Genomic DNA, 23,739 nt, shown 5'->3' with positions numbered 1-23,739 from the left:
TCAGACGTGTCCTTCACAAGAGGCCATGAAGGAAACTCAGTAATAGTACAATAATTGCATTAGCATCTCCAGCGAGCCAAGGGCCGTGCCGTGGCACGTGCCTTACAAGGCACAGAGAGAGGCCTTGCCCTACATACACAAGGATGGCAAGTGGGAGAGAGAGAGGACAAGGATCTGCATCTCGCTGGCCTACATTAATTAAACTGCCTGCTACAAACCTGTACCAACAGTACGGGCGCGTCAGCAGAAGCTCTGTGCTAGTCAGGCCAAAGGGGTTTTACCCATCTCACAAAAACCTGCCCAGCCCTCCACGGGCGCTGTGCAACTGAGCCTGGGAGCTGGTAAGTCCCTGCACAACACAGAAAGCATTCATGTGGGCATTTTGCTGTCTCCTCTCACCTTCTGTCGTCTTAGGAACCCCAGTCAGACCCCAAGTGTCAGGCTCCTGACTTGCAGAGGCAGCTTTTCCTTAATGTTCTCACCGAAACCTTCACCACGTGAGCTTGCTGCAAAGCCCCCTTCCCCTGCAAACCTCCCCGCCCAGCAAGGGACCACGCGCCCGGCCGCTCCACTGCAACAGGCACTACTGGACTTACCTCCCCTGCGTGTAGAGAGAGAGTTAAAATGGCTATTTGTGGCTAAATGTAGCAGAAGCACGTTGGTGAACGTGACGCACGTATATCACTAACGTATGGATAAACTGGATCAATACATATATGCGGTAGGTATCGATATGTGTGCACACAGGTATAGGCACGCCCGTGTCGTGCACACACGTACATCAGCTCCGTGAGCTATAAACGGCTTCACCCCTCTGCTTTCAGAAGGGGACGCAGGGACTCTCCGAGGCCACCCCGCAGCGGGACGGCAGCAGTGACCGGACACCCCATCCCATCGCATCCCACCCCGCAGCGACTCCGCTGGGATGCCCGCTCTCACCCCGGATGCCTCCGAGGCTCCTCCGCCCCCAGCACCCCCCGACCCCCGCCGCTGCCTCTCTCCCCCCACCCCACCCCCTCCGCCCCTGGGTAGCCGCGGGAGAAGGGCGGGGGCCGGCGGGGCCCCCGGCTGCGACGGCTCGACTCCGTTAGGCTAGGCTAGGCTTGGCTTGGCTGGGCTCCGCTCCGCGCCCCGCTGCGGCAGCGGGACCTCCGCGCCGCTCCGCAGGGGCCGGGCTGCGCGGGGGGGCGGAGGCAGGGCGGAGGGAAGGAGGAGGAGGAGGGAAGGAAGGAAAGAAGGAGGGAGGGGGATTTACCCCATTGTCCTCGGCGGGCGCTGGGCAGAGCCGCCACCGCTGTGCGCAGGCTCGGCCGGCCCCTCGCCCGGCGCGGAGGAGCAGCTCGCCGCCGGTAAGGGGGTGGCTCCGCGCCTCTCCGCGCTCCTTCCCCCCCCACCCCCGCCCCCCGGCCTGCGCATCCCGCATCCCCCATCCCCATGGGGCGGCGGCGACGGCGGGCGCGGCCCTAAGCGCGGCCTAAGCGCGGTCCTAGCGCGGCCGCGGAGCGGGGGAGCCGCATGGCCCGCGGGGAGCGCGGCGGCAGCGCCCCGCGGCGCCGGGGGGGCCGGGCCGGCGGCGGCGGGGGGACGGCGGCGGGGATGGGGGCGCCGGGCGGCGCGGCCCTCGGCCCCGGCGCGCTGCCCCGGCGCTGAGACCCCGGCCCTGCCTGCGCGTCCCCGCCGAGGAGGAGGAGGAGGAGGAGGAGGAGGAGGAGGAGGAGGAAGGACCCGATGGCGAACAGCAGCGAGCTGGGGAGCAGCAGCAGCCCGCACCTGCCCAGCGCCGGCGGCCTGCTGAGCGCCTCCGGGCTGAAGCTGGCCACCCTGGGCTTGATCCTGTGCGTGAGCCTGGCGGGCAACGTGCTCTTCGCCTGGCTCATCCTCAAGGACCGGCACCTGCACCGCGCCCCGTACTACCTGCTGCTGGACCTCTGCCTGGCCGACGGGCTCCGCTCGCTGGCCTGCTTCCCCTTCGTCATGCTGTCGGTGCGCAGCGGGGCCGCCTGGCCCCACGGGCCCCTCAGCTGCAAGGTGCTGGCCTTCCTGGCCGTGCTCTTCTGCTTCCACGCCGCCTTCCTGCTCTTCTGCGTGGGGGTCACGCGCTACATGGCCATCGCCCACCACCGCTTCTATGCCAAGCGCATGACAGGCTGGACCTGCCTGGCTGTGGTGTGCATGGTGTGGACCCTCTCCATGGCCATGGCCTTCCCCCCAGTCTTTGACGTGGGCACCTACAAGTTCATCCGGGAGGAGGAGCAGTGCATCTTCGAGCACCGCTACGTCAAGGCCAACGACACGCTGGGCTTCATGCTCATGCTGGCAGCCGTCATCGCCGCCACCCACCTGGTCTACATCAAGCTGCTGTTCTTCATCCACGGCCACCGCAAGATGAAGCCGGCCCAGCTGGTACCGGCCATCAGCCAAAACTGGACTTTTCATGGGCCTGGAGCCACTGGCCAAGCAGCTGCAAACTGGACGGCTGGCTTTGGCAGGGGGCCCACACCGCCCACCCTCGTGGGCATAAGGCAGGCCACCCACAGCCAGATCAAGAGGCTGCTGGTGCTGGAGGAGTTTAAGATGGAGAAAAGGCTCTGCAAGATGTTCTACATGATCACCTTGCTCTTCTTGCTCCTCTGGTCCCCCTACATTGTGGCCTGCTACCTGCGGGTCTTCATTAAGGCCAGCTCCATCCCCCAGGTCTACCTGACCACCTCCGTCTGGATGACGTTTGCCCAGGCAGGGGTCAACCCCATCCTCTGCTTCATCTTCAACAAGGAGCTCAGGGTCTGTCTCCGAGCCCACTTCCCATGCTGCCAAAGCATCCAGAGCACCCAGGGCACCATCCTTTGTGATCTCAAGAGTTTTGGGATGTAGGGGGGCTTTTCTCTTTCTAGAAAAGAAAGATGGATATAATTTTCCATGTTTCTGCATATGATCTCAAGAGAGTGTGGCCTGTGGGGGACATACTAAACCACCACCCAGCACCCAAACCTTAGGCTGTAAGAAGCTATTTCATTTATTTTTCTATATTTTGCGTATGCTCTCTTCAGAAAAGGTTGCTGTCTATGGGAACAGGAACTTGAGCAGAACACCCCCAAACCTTAGGCAGTAAGCAGCTGTTTTTCTTTGTGATTGTGTGGTTTTTAAAAACAAAACAGGGCTCCGAGTTTCTGGTCTTGCTTCTAACGTTTCTAGACATGATTCCAACAGATATGGATTAAGGCCATGACATTTTTTTTGTTTCCTATTCCTGTCTGTTTTGATAAAGGCTTAACAATTTTACTCATGTAATATTTGATAAGGGCCAAGACAATTTTATACTAAAGTTATTTTTTATGACCTCAAGAGGTGTTGTTTTATTATTATTTGATTTTACGTGATGAACGAGAAGAGGACGTTCCTAATGTGGTCAGAAGTCAGTTTTTGGTGGGAGCTGTTGGGTTCATTCATTCTCAAATGGTTTGAGTATTTGAAGCAGTTACTTATAACTTTTGCTTGACACGCAGTCAGTGTGGAACTAATTTCAATTTTCTTGTTGCACTATTCATTTGGTAATATTTCAGAACTATTTGTGAAACGTGATTTTAAAATATCAACTTTAAAAAATAATCAACTATAGCAGTTTTTAAAACCTAGATTGAAATTCATATTTTACTGCCTTTATAGGAAGTTATCTACAAACCTGGGTAATACTTGTACATTTTGACTGTTTTCTTTAATAAAATATTGAAAACCTTTACTGTATGTAATTGTTTCAGAATGGCAGCATTCTGCTTTGCTGACAAATGACTTGTGTATGTGGAAGGCTGTATGTCTTGTGTCTGAGTAGATTTCACAGCTGAGGTTATTATGGACAAGCACAATCCTTATTTGCTGTTAGATCTCAATTTAGGTGTTTATACCAATAAAAGTGACTAAAGCTATTTTTAAGAAGACTTAAGTTCATGATGGGCGACAGGTTTAAATAGCACAATTCTTTGTGTCTATTGAAACCAAATTTCTGTTTTAGGTAATCGCTCCTCTCTTAATGGTAGAAGAGAGTGGATAACTGGATCACTGATTTTAGTTGGCAAAGCAGTTTTTTAACATGGTGGCTTGGTTAATACTGTACTCATCTGTAAACTATATTCTTAATTGGTAACTTACATTTATTAAGTACGGCATTTTTAACCTGCTTTCTTGTTCCACAAAAACTTCTCTGGAGGTATTTTAACTGGCAGCCTGATGGCAGGATCCCGACACAACTTTTTTAAGCCGTCCCTGACGTGCTCGCTTTCTGATGTATCACATAACATTTAGCAAACATTATTCATCACAGTGCTGGAGCAAGTCACACACAAAATGACAGAGATAAGCTCAATTTCCGTGAGGAAATCTACTTCTGCGCTAAGAGCGTTTCTGCAGAGAGTAGTCTAAAGTTGTTAGGTATCAGCTGAAAAAGAGTTGTCCTGACTGAAGTGAGCACAGAAGAGATGTGCGATAGATCAGAAGAGGGCTAAGGTGTCAGCTTCAGGTTTAGCCAGTGAATGAAAAGAGGCAGGCCTGCTGGTTCGGTTTCATGTCTTGCTTTCCACCCCCGACTCGGCTTTGAACACCAGAGAGGCAACATTTCCCAAAGCGCATACAAAGAAGTTTGTGATTCGAGCTTTCAGTATAGCTGCAGAGACGGTAGGCAGAGGGGTGATGGAGCTGTCTTAGTACTGCCAGTGCTGGGCTGAGAAGTATAACCCTGGAGGGAGCATCTTGAAAACAAAGTGAGACTTAATGATCATTTCCAAAGCTGTTTGAAAATGCGTCTGGGTACAGAAAGAAAGTGGTCAAGAACTTCAGGTCAGAGCAGAAGTCAGTTATCAGTGCTAATTATGTTTTCATCCTGGAATATCCGATCATTGCTTAGTGAATCTTATGAGTAATCAGGTAGAGTTGTGTTACAAAGACTTCGGGGCAAGGCATTGGTGCTGTTGCTGGGAGTTGTATTCCAAGTATACCTTACATGCCTGGTTTACTGTTAGGTCTTTTCAGTGGGGTCCCAATTTTTACAGAGTCATAGTTCCTTAAAACTTAGGAAACTTCCTATGTAGGGACCTAGAAATTTGATCTCTAGCTCAAATATTGCCTTTTTCCTAATCATACTGGTACCCAAGTCAATATTTTCTTTCTCTTACTCTATTAAAAATGCCTGATATTTTGGCATCCTATCTCTCTTCCAGGCTATAAGTAGTACGGTTATGATTCTATTTAAACCACAGAGATGGGGGAATAGTTATTTTAAGACCTCCCTAAAAGCTGCAAGGACCAGATTTTTCACTTCTAGAAAAATTAAGCACAAGTTTTATAGTCAATCATATATGTGGGGGTTGAAAAAAATCACCTTTGCTTGACCTGATAGTTTTATTTAGATTTAGCTTATCGAGCTGCACTGCTATATTAAATGCTAATCTCTGTGCACAGGCATCCCCCATCTCAGTGATGCCCTCGCTAGATGGGCAAGTCCGGTTCTTACCCACTGAAGGTAAGGGATGCTTTGCTGTCACCCAACAGTGGCAACCAGACCCAGCCTTGCTGTAAAACAAAGTTTTAAAAGGATATCGGATACCGGGCCCTTTGCTTGCATGTATCTTCCAGGGCTGTCTTGGGACTTCTGACGTATTCTGAGGGCAGAAACAGCGCTGTTTGAAGTTAATTTTATATTTTAAGTACTTGCAGTATCAGGCAGATTATGATCCTGGCCATGCTAGTACAAAAGAGAAGGAACTCCAGTGGCTTCAATTCAGGGTTTAGATGGGTGTTGTACAATAGGGCTTCATTCCAGGAAATGTGAGACTAAATATCGAGGACGGACCCATGGCAGAAAATGAAACAGTACTTGGTGCTGGCGCGCCAACAAACACCACTTTGCAAGTCTATCCCACTGGCTGAGAGTGCACCAAGAAAGTATGGAAAACCAGAAGGGGCTGGAGAGACACCAGAGGATAAATATTCCTTCTAAAATCTGAGAAAAGAAAGTTGAAAAAAAAAAAAACCAAAAGTAGCATTTCCAAAGCACAGTATTAACAGGTTCTCACAGCGTCCTTTAGCCTGCATATGACCAAGATCAGAGAAGGGGTGTCAGAGAGGATGAAAACGCGCTCTGGATAACAAAAGTAGATAAATAATGTTCAGAGGATGGGCTGAGCACAGGGAGCCATCCCTGATGCTGTTGGGACCTGCAAGGACTGGCTGTAAGCCTCCATTCCCCCAGCTGCCCATCCAAAAACCAGAGTGCCACTGGTCTCGCTCAGACGTGCTGATGGCTGAGACTCAGTGAGAGCTGGGTGTTAATAATTACCTCCCACGTCCACGTGAGATGCTATTGCAGCTTGTTGTGCAAGTCCTGGGCTCACTTGCGAAAACTCAGATGCTCTGAACCCCTCTCCCCATCCCCACTGACCAAAAAGGAAAGTACTTGGAGGGTCTGGTGAGCTGCACGGCAGCAGGGCTCTCCCAGCTCTTCCATCTATCTGTGCTTGCCCAGAATGTAAATGGGGTCCTCTCTGTACCTCTCCAGGCGTACGTATGATAGCTTTCCATATTCTGGGCAACACGAGTGCTGAGTATCACAGGAAATACCAACAACATCTCCCCCAGAGATTCTCCTCAGTCTGGCCCAGAGGTCACAGGACGCTTGTTTTTGCATATCTGTGGTGAAGAATTGCAGTTGCAGAGAGCTGCGCTGCTCTGGAAAAATCTCTATTGCTGCTGGCATCTTCACTCACTCACCAGGTATTTAACACATTCCTTGCAAACATTCCCAGTGAAAAAGCTTGCTGTGCTGAAGTCACTGGAGGTTTTTAGCATAAACTTGAAAGTCAGGCCAGCTTGAAAAATTACACTGGTCTGAAGTCTCACGAAGTACTGGCTGTGGCTATCTCTTGCTTTACAGCACTCAAAGGTTGGCGTATCGTGGGGTGCTGCTGGCTCAGCTGTTAGATTTGGAAAGAGTTTGCTAGCAAAGGGGCTGAAATATTTGGCTCCAGCCAAATTATGTTGTTGGGTACAGGTCTTATTCAGTGGTCATGCTAGAGGTGAAGGATGAGTAGAGGGATGCACAGCCCACAAGCTGCCATCAGTTGCTTTTCAAGTACCAGGTCTGCACATGGGAAGACAAAGCTGCCCCCCAGAATGGTGTGAAGTCGGTAGCTTTGAGGAAAAGGGCAGGAATTCGGCTTAGTCTGATAGAGCCCCAGGAAAGAATTGTTGCTACCTGGATGTGATACAGCTACACCTCCAGAAGGCTGCTCTGCCATATGCTGCGGGACTGCCCTGGGACATGTTGTGCTGAGCAAAGAGGAGAGCAAAGCTGGCATTTTCCCTCCCTTCTCAGCAAAGGATGCATGGGGTTTGGCTGGACCTCTGCCACTTGCCCCACACGGTTAAGCACAGTCACCTTGCTCCTGTGTAGCACCTGCACTTGCTCAGAATTGCCAACAAACCGCCCTGAAGTGGCTCCAGGCAGAATAACAGCCACATACTGGCAGGATGCAATGTCAAGTATCTCAAGGCCCTTCATTAACTTAGGCTGCAGGTTAGATGGTGCCCTGACATATCAGAATACTCCAGAAAACTTACTAGATAGTTACGCTGCAAATAAAATTATTAGAAAGATGGCAGGGGGACTGTTTTCTAATAGAGATCCCCTAAAATCCTCAATTTTAGCACAGCTTCCTTTAGGGTTGCTTAAAACACTGCACAGGCTAAAATTAACTTGATTGTGATATGAACCAGGAAGCATCTCCCATGCTATGCTGTTCTTAAGCTTCAGAATGCTGTAAGAATGTACAGCATCTTGAAGAAATGGAGCCATCAGAGAAAGACCATCAGTGAAGATGGTCTCTTAAAAGCTGGTGCAGAGTCGTACTGTGCTGGGGCTGTGCCAATGGAAGTCCTACCCCAAACCTCCTTTTATGCTGGTGACCTTTGATGCCACATCATTCATGAAGGTCCTTGTGCAGGTGCATCCTTAGTCATCCATCAGCTGTAGAACTGGTGACCAAGAGCTGGATTTCCAACAGGCCTGACGTCTGTGGCACTCTGACTGTCCCTAAAGCTGATGATGCTGAGCATCTCTGAGCCTATTTTCACTTGGTGCTAGTGACTAACTACCCCACACCTCGGTACTTTATCTGAAAAATGATTATTCTTACTCACCTTTGTAAAGCACAGAACTACTGATGGCAAGAGCAGAGCATTATCACGGGTGAACAATCACTGACTACATAAGCTTTCATCGCTTAACTTTAAAGTCAAGCTAAGCCTTTAATGCAAGCTGTTGCATTTCTGTATTTCTATTCATGTTTAATGACCTTCGTACTTGCACTCCGTCTTTGATCTTGTGAGTCATGCACGGTTGTACCGTGGATGTATTTATCGGAAAGCCATTTTCTTCAGTGCCACGTTTTTCACCTCTACCGTGACCAGGTTGATAGCGCGAAGCACTTTGTGTAGGAGGCTTTCAAGTTCAAAGCTAGTCTTGTCAGGGCACAGGGAAGCTGTGAAGTCCCAGTTAATTTTAGGCAGTCACCACAGCCTAATAGAGTAGGCAGAAATCAAGAGATTACCCGGTAAAGAGAAAGCCTGTCCTAAAGTTTCTGAATGTTATTTACTCGTACATCATTAAAAAAACCCCACAAGACAATCCTGTGTTTGTGCGAGGATGATTAACCATTGGAACAAATCGTCCAGGGAAAAAAATGGATCCTCCATCTGCGATATGTGCAGTGTGAGCCTGCGTGCCTGCCCACGGCACACCTGCCTGCGACCCTGCTGCCTGCCCAGCCCGGGTCCCTGCGCCGGGGTCTGGGGCTCGGCCCGAGCACGCAGGGGCAAAAAGAAAGCAGAAACGCGAGTAAACAGCACCAGAACCCTCTCTGTCTCACAGTGATTCACTCTTTCCTTTTGCTAACTGTTTTACAACACCCATTTTATCATACCTTATAAACACCAGTGCTTGCTTCTCTCAGAAATTTTAACAGAGGTAGAGCTAAAATGGCTTTGTCATTAAAAAAAAAAAATCCAGAGGGAAACACAGGAAGATTCAGCAGGAAGGGCTGAAGTCTGGGTGCTTTCTGACAGTGAGAGAAAGAGGAATGATTTAGTGGAATATTACCTCACTCCATCGAACCACTCAATCTGCCCCCATCTGTCACCAAGTGCTTGCAGGAGGGAGATGGAAAGGAAACCGTTGAGTAGCTTGACAGTCGAGTAAATCAACCGGGCTTTTTCCTTTTCTTTTCCTTCCTCATTAGGGCTTGCACACTTACACTTCACAGCAGGTCCCCCAGTGTGCTGCATCGAGGGCGAGGGAGGAGAGGGGACGGTGCCCCAGGCGCCATGGGGCTGCAGTGGCCCCGGGGCAGAGGACCCAGCTCTGGGTGCCCATGGGGCCGAGCTGCCCCAGGGAGTGAGCTCCGGCAGAGCCGCAGAAGACATCTGGGTGTGGAGGAAGGCAGATGAACGTGCAGTATGTTCAGCCAAACTGCAGTGTGACTAAAGGGGGAGAACGTGGGCACCCGAGCCAAGGAGCCAGCATAATCGCACAGAGGTAAAGCTTGGAGCCATGGTGTGAAAGCAAGGAGGGACACGTTTAGGCTGAGCATCACCAAAGAGCTTCCTGGCAGGGCAATGAAGGATGCTGCAGGAGCCGGGCTCTGCAGGATGCAGTGCTGCTAGTGGGGATGGAGGTCTCAGGGCTAATCTTCCTCTCCCCAGTAGATCCTAAACTTTTAGCCAGACAGACTTTTTCTTACTCCCTGTTTGTGCAATATCTGTCTGAGTGTAAGAGCTGATGTAAACCAAATCCAAATAGTTTAATGCTCTGTTGCAATGTGTGAAAGGTTTGTTAGCAACTTTGGGGAGTTTAATGAAACCAGGGCAGGGAGGGATATGAAATTATGGCACCACCACAGTCAGGAAGTTTTGCCATTGAATTTGAAGGGGTGGGGGGCCTTCCTGTCAAGGTTTCACCCATGCGAGAGAAGAAACTGGGGAGGGGGGGAGGGAATATCTACTAATTTGACAGGATGCGGTGAAATTTTTGGAAAAAGCAAGCAAGCTTGCTGCTGCCTCACCAGTGCCTCGCCCTGAGCTGGCCTTTCTGGCAGGTCCCATGAACGTGGTTAGAGATGCGCTCTGCTGCCTGGGCTCCTGCGTAGCCTGGAGGAGTGAATAAAGGGTGGGCCCAGCTTCGTGCCCCCTGAAATTAATAGCAGCTTTGCTGGTTTGTTAACTCTTTGCAGCAGGAGCTGCAGCTGCCTGTTCATGCTGAAGGAGCCCACTAATATCTGCATGAAGTGACACGAGTGCACTCACATGTACCAGGGAAAGAGTAAACAAAGAAGGCGCAGCCCTACTCACTTGGCTGGAACCAGGCCATATTTCCAGTCTGTTTCTGAACTGCGTTACAGCCTTGGGATTTACAAGGCCACATTACATTTAAACCCAGACTTAATCCCTTCCACGTGTTGCAATGCTGTGGCAGAGGCACGGTACAGGGGTTCGGGAGGCCTGGGTGGGATTCTCAGCCCTGGAAGAGATATGCTGCCTGTGTGGTGCAATGCAGAGCCCCATGGATGTCCCTGCGCTCCTGTCTGTGGGGCGCAGGCAGGGACACAGCTACAGCCCGTCCTTCCCATGCCACCTGCTGGGACACAGCGCAGGGACAGTTATGCATCCCAGGATAGCTCAGGCTGCAGCAGTGTGGGTACACGCTGCACACAGCGCAGACACACGCTCTATCTGGTGTATGAGATTTATAACCTTCTGGGGATGGGGACATGCCTGTACCACGCTGATATCTGGTGCCATGGTGTGAAGGACCATTGATCTGGGACGCTCTGGGCACTCCTGGCATTCAATTGACACATACCCAGTTTCCCAGGCAAATTGGGGTTTGCAGAGGAGACTTTCTGTCATTTTTACATTGTGCATGCATTTGTTTTCACCCTGTATTAAGCTGTCTTACACTCAGACCTTTGGGAAACCCCTGCCATGGGGGTGTTTACAAGTGTGCTATATGGTTATACTGCTCATTCCTCTTCTCCTACACACTTTGCTGTTACCCCGCGCTGTACTCCTTGCCATGAAACATGCTGCCGTCCACCCTCCCTTCAGTGCACTAGGCTTACTTGTCTTCAGCCCTTCACACAGAGCGGCCCAAAGGTTACCACCATCATCTGAGGCTGGATCATAGAGGGGAATCTGCCCGGCCAAATCAATGAGATGCATCCTACTGCATTGGGCTGGGTCTGCCTGCACTCAAGTCTCTCCTTGAGAAATGGTAGGTGATTTGCTGTATGTCTGATGTGCATTAAACTCATCTCCATTCCTGTGCTCAGAATTATTGATTAGTCTAACAGCTGTACCCCTGCTGCTTTGGCATTTCATATCTAATAGAGAAAGGCACATTGATTTTGCTATTATCAAAATCCTCTTGTATTTGCACAGTCTTTTTCTCTTCCTGCAATTTTCTAATTCCTTCTGGAAAACATGCTGCACATTGTCAAGATCAAATTCCTGAGACATCTTGTTTAAATCAAGGGATTCTTAGCACCTTCTGTTTCTTTTGAATATCCATCTGTGCAGTAATAACAAATCAGAGAGCTACTGGGGTGGGGGGAAGGCATTGGCGAGGACCTCAGTCTATGGTCATACTTGCTGTTATCATACATCATTACAGTGCATTATGCTGATGAAACAAATCAGCAAAGTACCTCTTAACAAGATACGCTATTAGACTTTCTAACACACTAGAGTCTTGGGCTAACAACAAGTCTAAAGTTTCCAACCGTCTGTAACAGAATAAAACCAACCCTCACCCTATTTCTTACCTTAGGGTACTGTCATACAGGTATCTGTTGCTCCACGCTGTCTTCTCGACCACCAAGATAATCTTCAGCCTTGAATCCACTGCCTTCACTTCAGCTGCTCCTCCTATAAAAACCAGGGTTGTGGTTAGGGTGACCTGTCTCCTAGGTAAGCACCCATGCAGATCTGAGTCCCACTCATCATGCAACCAGGAGGATTTATTTTGTGTCACCCCCTCACTCAAAGATTTTGTAACTTTTTCTTTTTTTTTTTTTTCACAAGTGACAGTTTCCCAAGGGGGAATTGTGGGCAGGGGAACGCAGATGAAGATGAGCTTCAGCTGGGTTTTCTCCTGATCAGCAGCAGAGCTTTCCCTCCAGCCCCCAGGCTTACAGGTGCATGCTTGTGCAGCCAGCTGTGCACCTGCAAACCCAAAACACCTTGTTTCACCTTTCCTATTAAGCATGTAATCAAATTAAGGCAGCAACTCATTATACGTGGTGGTATCTTTTCCTGAAATGGCTCTCTGCTAACCCAAAATCTGGTAATAAACATGGAAACTCCTACAGTTTGGTATGGTATCATCATTACTCTGTAGCATATCTGTAACAGCAATGTTAATATAATATTAAAAATTAATGCCTATATTTCTATTAATAATTAATATTACTTTGATATTAATAACACTAAGCCAAATGTTGGTACAGAACGCCTAAGTGGAGTAAAGGAAAGTGTTCAAACCAGGCTCTCTCTTAACAAACTATGTGTACTGGAGAGTGAGACTTCTCCCTTTTGCAAAAGTGTTCCCAGGGCTGCAAGACTTTTGTTCTCTTTTCTCGTCTGCGTTCTCCTGCAAGGGCCTGCCCCCTTCCCTTCCTCCCAGGCAGGGGAGGAAGCTGTTCCTGGCCTGGGATTATTGCCAGGGTGATGCTGAGGCAAACTGAGCAGCGCAGGGGTGTGCAGAAAACCTTTCATGGCAGAGATGGCTCGAGGCTGGCCACCTTTTCCATCAGTCGTGTTAAGTCAAGTTTGCTGTGCCCCTCAAGTCAAAAGTTGGCTCAGTGGAAAAGCAGAGGGACATGCATGGCCAGTTATGTTTTGAAATTTTTCTTATGGTCACTGGTTTACCTATTATCACTGTAATGCAAAGGTAAAAGGGTTCCTCCCTGCCTTCCACTGCAGAAAGAAATTAAAGGGAGTTTGCAGGTGTACTTGGGTTAGGAAGTCTCCCCTAGGATTGGAGAAAAGATAATTGATTAGGACAGAGTTTAGGAAAGAATTGGGATGGAAAAGCTTAAACTTTCTTCCAAAATGATCTCTCAAATCAACTAACCTTCATTGTGAGTGTCAATTAATGAGAACTAAATTACTAGAAGGTGAACCATGGTAATAATGATTGCCAAGTGAGTATAGTGGGGATGTAGGACAGTGAGGTTTTGCCTTTAGCTCTTCTACGCCAGCAGCTGCACTCCAGTGGCAGCAGGGAAGGTGTGGAGAAGCCCCTTGAGAGCAAGTACAGAATAACTTCTCTCTCAAAGACGCACTTTCCTAACACCCTGTCCAGGAGCGTCTGCAGGACACAAATACTTTGACCTCCTACGAGGTGTGAACTTCGAACTCACGTAATTGATGCTGTTCTCATTACCCAGATAAATGCCTGATCCCACAAGTTAATTGGCACAAATTACAACTCCAGAATTGCTCTGCTCTTGTCTGATAAACTCTCCGAGGAGCTCCGTTTGGCAGGTCCAAGGCAGTCAGCAGATACAATTTTCCACTTACAATGATACAAACCAGGATTATCACCTTCAGTGGAGGCACTGGTGATTTATGCCAGTGGGAGATGAGAAGCAGGGCTGGTGTTTCCTGCTATGGGTCATCGTTCTGAGCACCATGACAAAGTGCTTTGGTAAAAACGTGTGGAGCAAGAGATGGGACACATACACATTTGGGCTGATTCTATGTTCCTTCTTGATTTTCCCTTTGAGTGTAAATGGAAGTCCATGATATTAAGCTAATTTTATATTGATAGACATGGACAGAAAAGCAAACCCTAGGCTCCCAGGGTGTTCCTCCTCTGCAGACTCAGACTGTGTGGTCTGTGGGGTGTTTGGGGAGCCCCACTATGAAGTGACAGTGGTAGGATCAGGTTTTGGGTTTGTTTTCAAATCCAGGTTACAGGAATTTCTGCAGTGCTCACATGTCACTGCATTAGCATGGGAATGAGCTGGTCTTTCACCAGTACAATCCAGCCTTTTGGGTTAGAATTGAGCTCCTCTAAGGCTTCCGATCTAATACAGGCACTTCATACCTGCAGACCACATAGAAAATTACCATTTGGTGGCACCTCAGACTACTTTTTTTTTTCCCCCTACAGGACCCAAGTCTGTAGAAAAAACTTGGACAGCTGCTGTATCGCCACTGCAAAGGGTGAAGCAAAATATATAGGCTTTGGAGCAGGAGCCCTGGGGCTGGGCTGTTTAGAGTTGGGAGGATGCTATCCTATCTCTCAAGACACTTATTCTTCTAAAAAGGATCTGGCCAAATAGCAGATCCAGTTGCTCCTTTCTGTCTCTTCAGGGAGGCTGTGGAGCCCAGTGGAAGGTACCTGGTAAACTCTCTGGGATATTTCTCATCTTCTCTGATACAGGTGTTTGCTTTAATACAAGCATGCTAACTTCTCTCAAACCCCTCATCGTCAGCAGCAGCAAAGCACTGATTGTTGAATGATGAATGACTTCACTTTTCCAGTTCCAGCATATGTTTGCATGTCTGAGAGCAAGAAATGTGTGAAACTCACACAAACTATTGGAATTCCAGCTCCAGGGACTGACAAGTAAATATGAAGTTGCACGGTATTTCATAGAAAACCCACAAATGATACGTTTGCTGGGTTAAAGTTGATCCTGTGAGGCATGTGCCAAGAAAAACCTCTCGTATAAGCTACACCAAGATTCCTCCATCGTCTAAGACTGCAGCTTGGTCGAGGAGTTCGTGCCTTGTAAACTGCTGAGTTTCCCTAAAAGCAGCCAAAGGCATATAATCTTCTGCTAAGCTATCCGTAAGGAGCTCTGCTAGCTTGGGTGAATCAAGTGTGTGGTAACAGATTACACTGAATAAAAATAGAAAACCACAATGACAAAATAATGTTATAATATTAAAATAAATCAAATAATATACTGCCATTATTCTGATACAGAATTTTTACACAGCAAATTTGATACATATACAAGAAGTCAGGCAGCCCATTACAATAATCTTCAGTGTTCCTTTTTTAATATAAACTACATCTTAATACATAGTTTGAGATGATCAGGTAGTTTTACACCAACTCAAGTAACGACAGCTTCTTCTCATCTTAGAATACTAAACAACCCCAAATCTTTTAATGCTGTGAATATTGAAATGCTTTGGTTCCACCTGCCACTTTTAAAAAGTGTAAAAACTACATCTATTTGTTAAACTTTTACCCTAGAGATGCGCCTAACTTACAAATACAAATAAAAATAAAGGTAAGAAACATAACATAAATACTTTTTTTTTGGCAATCATCATATGCTCCACACTATGCAATTATTGAACTCTGTTCAATTCAAGCATTCCAAAGTGTAAAAATGTGGCCAAAATTTTCCAACACTTACAATAATCTTTGACGTTTTCAGTCTGGGGTTAGGTTAGGCTGGAACCATGAAGACCACGAGATCGTTCAGAAATCGTTAGGTTCCTGCCCTCAGAAAGCAGTGTTGCTTGAGCAGGTGTCATTTTGCTCACGCCAAAATGAAAGCATCTGCCCCCCGCGAGTCCCTCCTGAAAACCTTGGCCACTACAGCACAGTATCTCACCTTCCGTTTTAATGTTGGTGAGGCAGGAAAGTATGGGAAAGGGTTTCCCCTGGCAAGTACCTTGTTTGTCACAATAACAGGAAAAAGAATACATTGAGGGACTCTTTCTAGCGCAGAGTAGCTCCTGCTAAAAAAAGACATCTTCTTTCCTGAAGTGTGGTAAACATTTGAATCTGCTGGGAGAAGTCCGTACGCAGGCCAGGCTGGGGAGACACGGGCACGTGTGGTGCATCCGCCGCCCGGAGAAGGGAACCTGGGGACGAAGAGCACACACGTCAGGGACAGGGAGCACAGGTGATGGTGCTTGGGATGGATGGATGGACTCGGATGAAGAGCAGGGATATAGGGAACGCTACCCACCTCCCTCCGCGGCAGGAGATCCCCACAAGCTGCAGCACAGAGGCCAGAGAGCAGATGGCAAAGCCAATCCCATTGCGTTTCCCAGTCTAGCCACAGTTAGAAGCAAAATGTAAGAGTCCATGTTGCTTTGTAAATCTACATCTGTGACACATGTTCTCCATTTACTCCTGTTTCATAAAGGCATCTGTTGTGAAACTACACTGGCCTTCAGCATCGTGTTCTGCAGTGTTTACTGCGCAGGGGTGCCTGCTTGCCCTGATTCCTGCATTGCCATACAGCACAGAGCAGCCTGTCAGCCGTGTAGCAGGACCCCGGAACCACAGGATCCCATGGTAATTCAGGTTGGAAGGGATCCCCGGAGGTCATCTCGCCTGACCTCCCTTTGAGCAGGATCCCTTCGCCGCAGGGCAGAGGTTTCTCATTTCATCCCGCCCTCCTCCAGTCACGCTGTGTTGCAGGGAGCACACATACGGACTCCATTAAACAAATTTAATTACACCACGACATGCACATGCCCTGACACTCTTTGAAGACTTGATTACAAGCTCCGTCTTTTACAGGAGCCGTGCCTCCGCCGGCACATGAGCCGAGCGGGACAGCCCAGTGGGACGGTGTGGCTGGGAGCCACGGTGCTGCCGGCCAGCAGCTTGCACTGAGCATCCGGCGGGGTGCGGTGGGGGAAGCACAGAGGTACAAAGCCACCGCTGCCAGCTGGGCAGGCAGCCCTAATTCCCTCATTTCCTGATTTCTGGGCATTTTGAGCCTGCAATTTTAATATTCCGAGATTGCTTTATGTCAGTGTGCAATTTTTCTTTTTGAGAAAGTAGAAGGGAGGAAGTCCCACATGTTCCCCCGTGCATCACGCCAAGGACCTGCCTGACTCCAGTGACACCCTGCTGGGTGCAGGGGGCAAGCAGGGGCTCACAGTGCCTGAGGTGCCCTGGGCCAGCACAAGCCCCCTGCCCAGCACCATCTGAAGAGCAGTCCCATGAGCGGAGAGGCCACCGACTGCAGGTGCTGGGGACTCCCCACAGGAATCACACCTCTCGGGTGCCCACACACAGTGCTGCAGAAAAATCTAAAATCTGAGTTCCTGAAGCTGGTAAGGCTGACTCAGAGGTAACTCTCAGCCCTCCGAAAGCTCAAGTGATTTATTCAAGACGTTATATTTGCTGCAAGGAAATGTTCATTTCAGCAGGACTCCCACACCGAAGACATGGCTTAATAAGGCACCTGGCTGGGGACAGGCAGCAGGTGACAACTCTGCAGGGCAGGCGCTTTGCTGGGCCATGCAGCTCCTGCCTGCGCAGGCAGAGCCCGTGTGCCTGGAGCTGGCAATGCTGCTGAGACTGTGCACGCTTTGCCGCGCCGTGTGCCCAGCGCCAGCTTTCAACGAGCATAGGGCGATGGGATTTTGGAGGCGAAAGGAAACAAGGGAGCTCCTGGGAGAGACGTGGGGATTATGTGCAAGGTGCACATGCTGGCAGCTATGTCTGCTGACCCCCCAAACCTCCCTTGCCTGCAAACCCTGCCTTCCCACCTGGAAACCCTGCCTGTGCAATGCCAACAGAGATTGTTAACAGCATCAAGCCAACGCCATCTAGTTGCTGAGGAGGAAACTAGAAGGTGGAAACCCAGCCACTAGCCATCTCCTCCAGGGTATCTCCAGCCCCCTCTGGTCATCCCTGAGGCGGTGGCGTGGCCATGGCGCTGCCTGCTTTGTACCTGCCCTCCATGCAAATTAAAGGTTTTGGCACTGAGGGCAACTGGCCTCCCAGCTGCCCCCTACCCAAGTATTTAGGGGAGAGGAACTATCGAGCAAACTCTCTATCCTTAAAGATACCTAATTTTGCATACTACAGTATGACTTTGTTTGTCATGAAGAACAGTGGGGTGAGGAATCTAAATCCAGATCTAAAATTAACCTCACAAAGCTTATAAGCATCAGTGACTGAGCCTGATGTCTGGGGTGGACAGGTGTCTTCTCTGATTGTAATTATGCGGGCAATTAGCTTAAAATATATCAGATATTATAAACTATTACCCAATAGCAGCAAGCTTATAAAAAAACCTAGAAGACAGTTTCTTCTATCCTGAGACTCCTGTTAATATAAAGAGCCCTTACAAGAAAAACCTGCTACATTACATAGTAAAAAAGATAATTTGGTCCCCAATATCACAGCAGAAGATCTAAAAATCTAACTGTAATAGGACAGAGCCTTGCACTTCCTAAAAACTGAGAAAATAAACCATAGATGCTGAGCTGAGAAGCCAGGTGTTAGATGTGACAGCAAAAGAGGCAGCTAACTGGCTGCATATTTATAATCTAAATTTGTTGCTGTGATATCTTTCACATGTGATGACTCTTGGGCCATACTCTTCCCTGAGGATGGCTCTGAAGACCACCAGGTTCTCAAGCTCCTTGGTAACATCCCATTCAATCTTTTGTATACAGATTAGATTAGTGATAAATAAACTGCCTTTTTCATAGTACATATAATATACATAATTACACAATACTGTATCATAGAATAATGTACTAATATGTAACTAGTGTTATATATCTGTGTGTATATATATGTATACGTACATATATATTCAAAATTATTAGGTAGAATAGAAGCAAAGAGAGCCTGCGGTGAGTTTTCTCAAGTTCAAGTGTGTGCCAGCACTTTCACAGTGGCTTTTGAAGGCGCCAGTGGCTCGCAGGCACCACAGTCCGAGCACAACTGGACATTGCTATTTGATGGCAGGGGCCACGCTGCAGCGATGCACCAGGTGTCCCAACAACGGCTGGTGACGTTTTTACACCTGCGATGGGATCCTGTCCAGTTACACCGAGGCCGGTGGTGCTTGCTGCGCTCCTGCGCACGCGTGTCGGCATTGGCAGGGTTGGGCTTGGGAACTGCTTAGGCTTTTTTGGATCGTGTAATGAAGCAAAAAAGCAACGACAAACTAATAAGAAAACAAACCGAAAAGCATGCATTACTTTCATCCTCGGATTCTCTTCAGCATAATTTTGACAGTAATGGATTTCCTTACGTAGGTACCTTCAGCGCTATTTCCATACAGATGCAAATGGCTGGGTGTTGTAACGAATGGGATGTTTCCCTGCGTTTTCACTGCATATAGTTTTTATGCAATGTGACGTACAGCGCGGTATATTCCGGTTTCTTTCTGCCCTGCCAACTCTGGTCCCGCAGCCCCCCCGGTGACGTACTCACTCGGTGACTCAAAGGATGGCACTCTTCTCCCAAATTTCCCATCGGCGTGCACATTCGCAGGCTGCGGATCCACAGGCTAACCGCACAGCACATCCCTCCTCCGCACTGCTGGTCTCGGTCGCAGGCCTGGAGTTCAATACAGCATGAGGCAAGCAAAGTGAATAATATATTCCAGAAATAGGACAGATCAGGTGCTGCCTCTGACACCCCACAAGTTATCACAGCTCATTAAGGCTGAATAACAAGATTTAAGGCTGATTCGCAATACTTTAATCTCCCATGAACATACAGGCTCCTGGCACGTTTCAGAGTTGAGCCCATGATGTTTAAAGCCATGGGCACATATGGAGCATATGGAGCACCTACTGATGGACCATGGCATGTCCCACTCTGCTTTCACAGATTGGAGCCTGAGTGAGCTCAGGAGGTGCAAGGACCAAGTGCACCAAACAGCCAGGAATCCTGTCCTCTGGAGAAGCTAAGATAGGGAATGATCAATTAAAGTAAAGACTTTTAAGTAACTATTCCTTCTAGTTTCTTATGACAGTATCTTATGGTTGAGTGCCTTTGCAAACACAAGACTGCATGATAGTTTTATTAGAGAAGTCCAAGTGGAAGGAGCTAAAATAGAAGCTTAAACAGGGATTCTATGCTTGTTATGTAGAATTACATGTAACTAAAAGAGGTCTTAAATGTGTAATAGAAAAAGTTCTGCATAAGTCTCCACACCCAAGAAAATGTTACTGTGGCAGCATTCCCCCTGCAAGGGGGGAAAAAAATTTCAGCCACTTACCCAATGCATTTTTTTGGCCTAGATAATCACAAACCGAAATACAAACTATTGGGTATGTTTTAAAAACCAGAAACCACAAAGAGCTAATGACATGTTAGGATTTGGAAACAGGTCACTGCACATCTTTTTCTTATTTTTTTAACCAAAAGCTTATCAGACTTTTTACTATATGAATTTAATGCAAAACCCAGTCTCCTTTCGCTGACAAGAAACTCCATTAGTTAAAGGTTTTGATTAGACCTCAAAGGTAAGTTTAATTAACTGACTTCTCCTTTAATGTCTGACAGAGGAGTGATAGACCAAAGGCACCGGTCAGCAGTACATAAACAGGCAACTTGTAAAAATGTACATAAAAGATGATAACAGCTCTGGCGAAGGCTCCGTATCGGAACAAACATTCACTTGAGGAAAAAAAAATTTTACAGACCTTACCTTGGGATTTACATGATAAATGCCATTAGACTGTACTCTACTGGGTAAATATTACACTAGTTCCACCAGCAGAAGCCAGATCAAAATACATATTTACAGATCAGCCAGTAATTTAGGAAAAAGCTGTTGCATTAGGGGCAAGCCGTTAAACAGTCTGTGTAACCCAAACAGCTAGCACTCCTGAACATACATTTAACGAAGCGGACAGCTCTACGCTACAGGTGAGCCCAAACACAGAGTATTTACTTATAAGACTAATATGGCCATAAAACTACCACTACAGCCTGCCAGGTAGATCATGTTTCCATTCTAGCTTCTCTCTTATAAAAAAAAAAAGAAAAGCCCTGCAGATCCTGTGATTTTGGCTGCTCCCAGCACACTGACATCCACCCCTCAGCTGGAGTCACAGGTCACAGGCTCTGCTATTCCTCACCAGTCAGCTCCTGAACCCCCTTTTATGTCAGTTTTATCTCAAACCCCATCCATCTCTGCGGAACTGGTCCTGGAGTGAAGTACCACTTAGCCACAAAACAGGTCCGAGTACGTCCTGGCCAGTGAGGGTATCTAAAACACTGCACTGAACAATTTCTTTTTAAAACTCACACACACACATATACACCTGGCAGAACTTTTAAGGCTCCCCTTCCAAAAATGTATGACAAGTTTTGCAAATACTCAGTCCAAATGCTCCTGCCCACACCTTATCTCCAGCATGTAACTCATACTGCTACTCCCAATATTCACAGGACACAACATGAAGGACATTCCTCTTCGGCACCCCATTTACATACAGTTTTGCACAAAATTCAGCGTGAGGAAAAAGTCCCAGGTGAAATGCCAGCTCAAAGCCAACGGAAGTCAGCACACGAACCACCACTGAAGCGAGGAAGGTTTGAATCAAGTCCTCAAATTGCAAAGGAAAAGCACCTTTCAGGCTCAGAGGATGGGGATGGGAACACCTATGTCAGCTCTTGTCTGAGATTTCCCTGTTCATCAGAAGCCAAAAATGCATCAAAGTGATTTAAGCAGAAATGCCCTGCACTAGTTAATAAAGTGACATTTTCTAGTTCTAATCTATTTTTACTTTTTGGATCTTTGTCCTTGATTTATTATTCAGTGCTTCACAATTTCTTTATTTAATGGATTAACTATGCTTTAAAGGTGTAGCCACAACTCTGATAACAGACTTATATAAACTGATCCCCCATTGCTGGAAATATTTCTACTTAAAAGGGAAATTATCAAGTATTAAAAAATTCCTTCACAATCTCTGCTCTTAAAATTAATCAGTCCTGGGAAGTGGTCTGACCTCCAGAGAAATGCCTAGAAGACGTTTCACAGACTTCAGCGAAGTCCGGACGGGGAGCCTGGACAGCCACGGAGTAATCCGCTGCTGCGAGTACAACTTCTGGTGGTTACAAAAGACATGTAAGATCTCGAAAGAATGCAAGCACTGCGTTATTAATCCAAAGCAAACACTAAAAAAAAAAAAATAATTTTACTTAAGAGTGATGCAACACTTTGGTTTAAATAATATCTTTGGGGAAAAAATATTTTCACAAGAGAAGTAAATCTCAAGCCTAAAAACAACAACAACAACAGAGGACTCAATTGCAGAGGGTGGCTCTGGAGGGAAAAAAGTAGCACAGTCATACTCAAAAAAAACCCCAAAACCAGTGTTTTGAGAGGATTGCAATACCAGTGCCTGCCCTGTAAGCAGTGGGACTGGCGGAGCTCAGGGCGCACAAGCAGGAGCCGGGCCCTCCGGGGCAGGTTTGGGGGCAGCAGGGGTTGGGGGCCGCATGGTTTGGGGCGGGGAGGGGTGTGGGGGGGGCAGGTTTGGGGGCAGCCTCCGGCCCCGGAGGGGCAGCGGGAGCCTCTGCACACCCACGGACCAGCCTGGAGACCCTCCCCCCCGCCGAGTCCAGGAACCCTCACCCCAAGCGGACAGACCCCACTCGGTGGCATCCCTCACCCCAAGCGGACGGACCCCACTCGGTGGCATCCCTCACCCCAAGCGGACAGACCCCACTCGGTGGCATCCCTCACCCCAAGCGGACAGACCCCACTCGGTGGCATCCCTCACCCCAAGCGGACGGACCCCACTCGGTGGCATCCCTCACCCCAAGCGGACGGACCCCACTCGGTGGCATCCCTCACCCCAAGCGGACGGACCCCACTCGGTGGCATCCCTCACCCCAAGCGGACGGACCCCACTCGGTGGCATCCCTCACCCCAAGCGGACAGACCCCACTCGGTGGCATCCCTCACCCCAAGCGGACGGACCCCACTCGGTGGCATCCCTCACCCCAAGCGGACAGACCCGCACGGTGCCATCCCTCACCCCAGAGACCTGCACCTCCTCCTGTCACCCACCGCAGAGAGTCGCCCCAGATCCTGGCATCACTCACCCTAGAGCGACCCCCAAGTTCTACTGTCACTTAGTCCATAGAGAGACCCCCCGCTCCAGGCATCCCCCACGGCAGAGCGAGCTCCCCCATATCCCGGCATCACTTAACCCCGGCGTCCCCCCTGTCCCGCCATCGCTCACCCTATCGCAGACACCCCCCCAGGTCCGGCCCCCGCTCCCCGGCGGAGCCCCCCGCAGCCCCCCGCCGACCCCCCGCCCGGCTCCAGCCCTCCCGCTGCCGGCGCGGCGAGTCCCGTCGGTGCCGTCGGTGCCGGCCGGCCGGTGCGGGGCCGTGCGGCGGCGCTCACCCCGGTGATGACGGCCCCGTGCCCCGCGGCCAGCAGCAGCAGCAGCAGGAGCAGCAGCAGCAGCAGCGCCGGCGGCGGCGGAGCGCCGCGCAAGCTCCGCATGGTGCCGTCCCGCGGCCGCGGCCCCTGCGCTCCCCGCGGGCGCGGCGCGGCGCAGCGGAGCCGGGCGCGGCGGCCGCCCCAGCCGTTATAAAGCCGGGGGCCGCCGTTGGCGGCGGCGTGAGTCACCCCCGCCCTGGCAGCGCCGCGGCCGCGGACCGCCGCCCGCACCCCACCGCGCCCAGGTGCGCGGCTGCGGGGTGGCAACGGGCGGAGGGGTGTTGGGGGGGGGGCGTCCCGCAGCAGGTCCGGGGGCATCCCAGGGCTGGTCGGGGGATGTCCCGCGAATGTAGGGGGCATCCCGCAGCAGGTCGCGGGGGGGACATCCCTCAGCAGGTCTGGGGGGGAACATCCCAGAGCAGATCTAGGGGGGACACCCCTCAGCATGCTGGGGACATCCCTTGGCAGGTCTGGGGGGCATCCTAGGGTAGGT

At 49.4% G+C, this 23,739-nt stretch overlaps 2 protein-coding genes and 1 long non-coding RNA gene across 4 annotated transcripts; 2 read left to right on the top strand and 1 right to left on the bottom strand.

The window, feature by feature from the left end:
* The first annotated feature begins 1,066 nt into the window (after positions 1-1,066).
* GPR27 (G protein-coupled receptor 27) lies at positions 1,067-3,736 on the top strand. The gene has a single exon (XM_075095648.1). The coding sequence runs from the start codon at positions 1,729-1,731 to the stop codon at positions 2,869-2,871; it is 1,143 nt and encodes a 380-aa protein (XP_074951749.1). The 5' UTR covers positions 1,067-1,728; the 3' UTR covers positions 2,872-3,736.
* Positions 3,737-6,241: 2,505 nt separating this feature from the next.
* On the top strand, positions 6,242-12,705 carry LOC142058319 (uncharacterized). Of its 2 annotated transcripts, none has more exons than XR_012660909.1 (4): positions 6,242-6,759; positions 11,182-11,311; positions 11,867-12,006; positions 12,121-12,705. It is a non-coding gene; the product is annotated as an uncharacterized LOC142058319 (long non-coding RNA). The 2 variants fall into 2 exon arrangements; XR_012660908.1 differs by having other exon boundaries at positions 11,170-11,311.
* Positions 12,706-15,042: 2,337 nt separating this feature from the next.
* Positions 15,043-23,359, bottom strand: PROK2 (prokineticin 2). Its single transcript, XM_075095464.1, has 3 exons — positions 23,208-23,359; positions 19,265-19,390; positions 15,043-15,933 (listed from the first exon to the last, which is right to left on the bottom strand). The coding sequence occupies exons 1-3, from the start codon at positions 23,307-23,309 to the stop codon at positions 15,808-15,810; spliced, it is 354 nt and encodes a 117-aa protein (XP_074951565.1). The 5' UTR covers positions 23,310-23,359; the 3' UTR covers positions 15,043-15,807.
* Between the last annotated feature and the right edge of the window lie 380 nt (positions 23,360-23,739).

Source organism: Phalacrocorax aristotelis, chromosome 6 (assembly GCF_949628215.1).
Source record: "Phalacrocorax aristotelis chromosome 6, bGulAri2.1, whole genome shotgun sequence".
In the NCBI taxonomy this organism is placed as follows: domain Eukaryota; kingdom Metazoa; phylum Chordata; class Aves; order Suliformes; family Phalacrocoracidae; genus Phalacrocorax; species Phalacrocorax aristotelis.
This window is presented reverse-complemented; position numbering and strand designations above follow the sequence as displayed.